General features: G+C 43.7%; 1 protein-coding gene across 1 annotated transcript in view; it reads left to right on the forward strand.

Annotated features, from left to right (window-relative positions):
- The window catches only part of LOC309551279 (prolyl-tRNA synthetase associated domain-containing protein 1-like), an 8,140-nt gene extending 6,094 nt beyond the window's left edge, over positions 1-2,046 (forward strand). Inside the window, exon 2 of the mRNA XM_082251807.1 lies at positions 1,598-2,046. Within this exon, the coding sequence (XP_082107933.1) occupies positions 1,598-2,029 (432 nt within the window). The 3' untranslated portion in view covers positions 2,030-2,046. The remainder of the gene's footprint in view (positions 1-1,597) is intronic.
- Positions 2,047-6,811: the final 4,765 nt, after the last annotated feature.

The following is a 6,811-nucleotide window of genomic DNA, read 5'->3' on the forward strand; positions in this document are numbered from 1 at the left end:
CCCTCGCCAGCTCTCCTGGCCCCTCCCTCCAGCCTAGTGCCCCCATAGCAAGCAGCTTGCTCCTGAGCTGCTGCTCTGTGTGTCCATTCACACATGGAGTGCAGCTTGGTCCCGCCCCTGCTCTTTCCTCATTGGCTGACTGGCTGTGATTGATAGTAGAGGGAGCCAATGGCTACCGCTGCTGTCTCAGCTAATAAGGAGGGGGAGACCCAAGAGAGTGGAGGCTCTTGTGCACATCGCTGGATCGGGATGGGGCTCAGGTAAGTATTTGGGGAAGGTCTTTTACCTTCATGGATAGAAGCCTTTAGAACCACTTTAACCATTTTACCACCGGAGGATTTTGCTGTCTTACGTCCAGGCCACTTTTTGTGATTCGGCACTGTGCGAATTTAACTGACAATTGCGCGGTCATGCGACGCCGTACCCAAATGAAATTTACATCCTTTTTTTTCCCACAAACAGAGCTTTCTTTTGGTGGTATTTCATCACCTGTGCGATTTTTACTTTTTGCGCTATAAACAAAAAAAGAGCGTTTATTTTGAAAAAAATAACAATATTTTTCAAATTTTTTTATATGAAATTCCCCCCCCCCCCCCCAAAAAATGTAAAAATCAAATTTTTTTAACATTTTTGGCCAATTTGTTTTCTGCTACATATGTTTGGTTAAAAAAAATCACAATAAGCGTATTTTGATTGGTTTGCGCAAAAGTTATTGCGTTTACTAACTAAGGGAAAGATTTCTGTCATTTTTGGTGGTTTTTTTTTTTTAACGAGTAATGGCGGCGATCTGCGATTTCTTTTTTTTTTTTTTTGTGGGACTGCGACATTGCGGCGGACAGATCGGACCCTTGACTGACATTTTTGACACTTTTGGGGGTACCAGTGACATTTCTATAGTTCTTCTGTAAAAATGACACTGGCAGGAAAGGGGTTAATTTTATTGGAGAGGGAGGGGTTAATGTATGCCTGGTGCTTACTGACGTGTGTGGGGGGAGGTGACTGAGTGACACAAGGACAGATCGCAGGTTCAGCTATGCTGAATCCTGCAATCTGTCACTGTCTGTCACTTAGGAGATCCGCCCGCTTTGTTTACACAAGCGGGCGGATCTCCAGACTCGATTCCCCGACGATCGGGGAAGAGCGGCGGCGATCACCGCCACTCCTCCCCTGTTCCGACTCCAGCTGTGACTGAATACAGCGGGAGCGAGCCTCCGGCGGCACGCGAGCGCCGCCCAGAAGGGGAGGAGTCCAGCGACGTAGGTCTACGTCGCTGGACGGAATCGAGCCACTTTGCCGCAGTACAGTCAACGTGACTGGTCGGCAAGTGGTTAATTTGTATGAATACAGGCCCTTTCAATATGTCAAGGGTAGACAACCTTAGCACAATAACTGTTGTGGAAATACAAGTCCCAGGAGGCAGTGCAAGACTGATAGCCACTGACTCCCAGGGGTAGGATGGGATTTGTAGTTTCACTGCCGAGGTTACCTACCCCTGTACTATATTGTCAATAAATCTAAAGGACGTTGTACAGTCAAATTTTATTATGTGGTCCTATGATGACCCTACATTGGTGCTAAAAGAGGTTGTTTCTTGCAGGTGTTCACTGTGGAGGAAATGATGCCTCATGTGCAGCACTTGACGGGTGCGCACAGTAAAAACCTTTTCTTGAAAGACAAGAAGAAGAAAGGGCTGTTTCTGGTGACGGTTCTCCACGATCGGCAAGTCAATCTGAACGACCTGGCAAAGAAGCTGAGCGTTGGCAGCGGGAATCTCCGCTTTGCAGATGAAGCTTCCATGATTGAGAAGCTGAAAGTAGGCCAGGGCTGCGCCACCCCGCTTTCCCTCTTCTGTGACGCCAAAGGAGACGTCAAGTTTGTCCTGGATTCCAAATTTTTAGAAGGCGGTCATGAGAGAGTTTATTTCCATCCTATGACCAACTCGGCCACCATGGGCATTACTCCGGATGAATTTATGACCTTCTTGAAGAAAACTGGACACGATCCTGTCATAATACAGTTTGAGGACTAGAATAAAAGTACTATTTTATGTTACAGACTAAGTGCCGGTTCACACTACTGCGGCACGACTTCGGGGGCGACCTGTGAAGTCACGTGCACTGCGACTTCGGCGCGACTTGCACTGACTTCATATAATGAATGTCAATGCAAGTCGCTCCGATGTCGCCCCGAAGTAGTACAGGACCCTTTTTCTAAGTTAGAGCGACTTGAGTTGCTCCTATTAGAACGGTTCCCGTAGCACTGCATGGACCGCGACTTGTCAGGCTGACCAGTCGCCTGACAAGTCGCGGTAGTGTGAATGGGCAATAACTCTACAGGAGGAGAGGAGAGAGAAAACCGTGACAACGAATATGGCAATCGGTATTACATTGTTTCTTTAAAGAAGAATTCCAAGTATGGATATTTTTACCTAGTTGGACCAATAGAAGAACACCTATACCGTACAGGCACCATTGAGAGAATGCTTTGTATTTTTTTAAATTAATGCAAAGCATTCTCTGATTGGACGAGATTGAGAACATGACATTACTGCCCTACCTCGTCCAATCAGGAAATGCTTTGCATTCTTTGATAAATTCAAACTGGCCACTGAATGGAGCCTGTGCCAAGCAGGCAACTTCCCGCCTTCACAATGCAGCAGGGCAGTTGCTCGGCTTTGGGCAATCACTGTAGCAGCGTTGTCTCTTTTTGTGATTTTGAGCTTTCGGGGGAGCCGGCAGGTATTGGTATATTTGTGGTTACATTGGTCCAAGCTGGCCCAATGTAGAAATTGCCATAACTGTAATTCTTCTTTAAAGCTGAACTCCATGAGAAATTAATTTTAAAAGCTAGATTGATCTAGTGTGGTTACTTATGATTGCTATGTAACATCCGGAGGGCTGCTGAGATTGTCGGTGGTTTTCTACTCTAGTGATGCACTGATATATTGGCCACCGAATAAAGGTGCCAATAATGGTCCCATTGACTTTCAATGCAAAAACGCCCCCTATTTAGTTCAGTGCGAAATTGTGTCCCATTGGCTTTAATGCAAAATCACTTCTTATTGACTTTAATGCAAAATCGCTTTCCATTGACTTTAATGCAAAATCGCGTCCCGTCGACTTTAATGCAAAATCGTACCCCATTGACTTCAGTGCAAAAACGCCCCTTCTTGACTTAAATGTAAAAAAAGGCTCCCTATTAACTTCAATGCAAAAACCCAAGCCACAATAATTAAATGTCATTTTTTATTTGAAAAACTTTCTGTTTTTGTTTGTGGCCAAGTGCATCCTGAATTTTTGGTTTTGGTCCAGAATTTTCATTTCGGTGCACCACTAGTCTGTTTCATATACAGTCTGAGCTGTGAACTTCCTGGGGTGCTTCAGCAGCTTCCCATCTCTAACATAGTATAATGTTTACTCTACCCTCATCCAATCACAGAACATCTTGTATTAATTTCAATGAATACAAGATGTTCTTGTTCAAACATTTCATTGAAAAACAGAAATAGGTATAACGCAACATGTACAATCGAAGTAGGAGAGGTTACATTCGTACAATTGGTAACAAGGTAAACCGGTGATAGTAACAAAGCAAACCAAGTTAACGCACAGGTTAAAGAACCTGAATAGAAGATGTTCTGTGGTTGGACAAGGGTAGAGCACAACATTCATCCACCCCTCTTCTACACCTTGTGTAATCATAGAACATCTTGTACTCATTGAAAAGAATATGAGAGGTTTGAATGGAGGTGCAGAGCATCCCACTATACTCATTGTAAGGAATAGGAAATCATTGCAGCACGGTCCAGGAGATCACAGCTAAGACTGTATGTGGCACACACCACTACTGACAATCTGAGCATCCTTAGCAGTGCTCCAGACGTAACAGGGGTGTCAAAACTGGTGGCCCTCCAGGTGTTGCAGAACTACAAGTGCCATCATGCCTCTGCCTATGGGAGTCATACTTGTAACTGCAAAGCCTCATGGGACTTGTAGTTCTGCAACAGCTGGAGGGCCGCCAGTTTGACACCTGTGCCTGGGGCTGAGTAGCCCAATTTAACTTTTAGGCCTCATGCACACTGGACTTTTTTTTTAACACTGCTCCTAGGGGTGTCAGGCTTCCTGCCTCTAAACGCTGCTGCATGTTAGCCCCTGTGTCCATACACACGTAGGCTTTTATAGGAGTGTAGAGGCGCGGGAAAAAAAAAAAAACACTGCAAACGTATCCAGGAGCAGCAACATTTTGGCAGAAAAAGCCGCTTGTAGCTTCTAAACACGTAATCGCACGTTAATGCTTGGAGCGTATAGTACTTCAGTGTTAAACCATTTTAATGACCAGAACAAATTTTTATTCTTGCCATTAAAATTAATGCCCAAACACTTGGCACGGCTAACACTAAAGTGTTTTTTTTTTCTGCCAAAATGCCCCTATCAGGAGGAAGGAGGTCTAAGGGAGATAGAGAAGAGTTCAATGTGCATGAGGCATTAAAATTCTGTTTTTCTGGAGTTCACACCTACACAGGTTGAACTGGATGGACTATTATATAGTCTTTATTTAACTTCACCTACTATGTAACTATGTAAGTGTTAAAGAGACTTTGTCACCACGCCATTCATTTCAACAACGATCTCCCCATAATACTAAGGGGTTGATTTTATAAAGGCAAATAGACTGTGCACTTTGCAAAGTGCAGTTGCTCCAGAGCTTAGTAAATGAGCAGAAGCTCTGCTGACTTCCATCATCCAATCATGTGCCAGCAAAGATGCAGTTTTTTTATTTTCCTTGCCTGTGATTGGGTATTCTTTCTAAAGTGAAACTTTTCTTCATTTACTAAGCTCTGGAGGCACTGCACTTGCAGAGGGCAACTGCAAGTTGCAAAGTGCACAGTCTATTTGCCTTTAGTAAATGAACCCCTTTATGTGCCTTTTTATTATATTCTATGGATGTTATTTAATAGTGTAAAAAACTATCAGCGCAATAAACTGTGCAACAAAAAGTGCAAGGTGATAATATAATAGTGATACGGTAATTCAATAGAAAATAATAAATCCAATATCAAACACATATCAATGTCCGCCTGCTAACACCGACTGTGTTCCCACTTCACAATAAAAGTACAATAAGACAAACCAAAAAGTGCTGCACCAGATCATAAATGTAAAAAATGAAGAAAAAATCCAAAGTGCTATAAACATCAAATAATATACATAATATAAATGAAACCCATGTGGATTGTGATAATAAAGTCCCAAAAATAACGAGTGTGTCCAATAATCTGAATCAAAGGAGCACGTTCACAAAGGTGCAGATTATTGGACACACTCGTTATTATTGGGACTTTATTATTACAATCCACATGGATTTCATTTATATTATGTATATTATTTGATGTTTATAGCACTTTGGATTTTTTCTTCATTTTTTACATTTATGGTCTGGCGCAGCACTTTTCGGTTTGTCATATGGATGTTATTTACCTGCAAAAAGCCTCCTTTGTGTAGAGATCCAAAAGCCCCGAGACTGCTGATGGATGTCACCATTCTGTATGTAATGTCAGCAGCCACCGCGGACTCAGCACTGTCACTCAAGTGACACCTAATGCTACATAAATATTTATGGAAAAGAATATCAGTGCACATACTCATTTAAAATACTTTGTTTTTCTGCACTTTAAGACCCCGTTCAGACAGGGGCGACACGACTTGGTGGGGCGCTGTGCACCGCGAGCTCGGCGTGACTTGCACGGACTTCATATCATTGAAGTCAATGAAAGTCGCCTCCAGGTCGCCCCAAAGTAGTACAGGACCCTTTTTCTAAGTCGGAGCGACTTGTGTTGCTCCTATTAGAACGGGTCCTGTACTATTCAATGGCAGGCGACCCACCGCGACTTGTCAGGCGACCAAGTTGCCTGACAAGTCGCGCTAGTGTGAATGGGGTCTTACCTGCTATTTTTAAGTTGGTGACAGGGTCTCTTTAAGAAACAGGATATTGAATTAATCGTTGTGTGTATGAATATCCCCACCATCAGAGGTGGCGCTGGGTCTATTGAGAGGCATTGTGCTCGTGCCTGTGCTTGTTTCATCACCTACGGTTGAATAAATGATTTGGCGGAAGTGCAGCTGATTGTATTAAGACTTTACAGGGTTCACAAATAGCTGTGAACTACCTACATCTATGTACTTCTAGTGGTAATCACATCCTGTATGTATGTATGTATTCTGACTCCAACTGTTGTATTAGTGACTTATCCTTGCTGAGACCTCTGTGCCTGGTCTGTATAAGCAGATACAATCACTGCAGACAGTCTTTATTAGATAGCTGAACTCACCAAATACCTTTTCTCATCTACAAAGATCTTTATTGAGTGTAGCAAGTTACAACAGACAACAGGATTTGGCAGATGGTTGAAAAGATGGTATTTGCAGGTCAAAACATGGTAATGCTTTCCTTGATGCAAGAAGATTAACCACTTTAATACCGCTCACGGTAATACTACTGCGGCAGAGCGGCACGATACCGCTCAGCCACGTAGTATTAACGTGATGCGCGATCACGGCTCCAGAGCGCGCTCCCGCGCGCCGCGGGTCCCGATCCCGATGTCATTCGGTAGGGAACCGATCAGTCATCAGATACTGACCAATGATTTTTGGTCAGTGTCTGTAGATCGGTCCCCACCAATGGCAATCTGTCCCCTGTCTGTGTAATGTAAACACAGACAGGGGAAGTGATGTCACTGTCCTTCCTGGAGTCCTTTCGGTTCCAGGAGAGAGACAGAGACACACCAAAAACGTGAGTTCCACCAAGCAGCACA

Source organism: Pelophylax lessonae, assembly GCF_965119305.1.
Source record: "Pelophylax lessonae genome assembly, chromosome: 3".
NCBI lineage: Eukaryota > Metazoa > Chordata > Amphibia > Anura > Ranidae > Pelophylax > Pelophylax lessonae.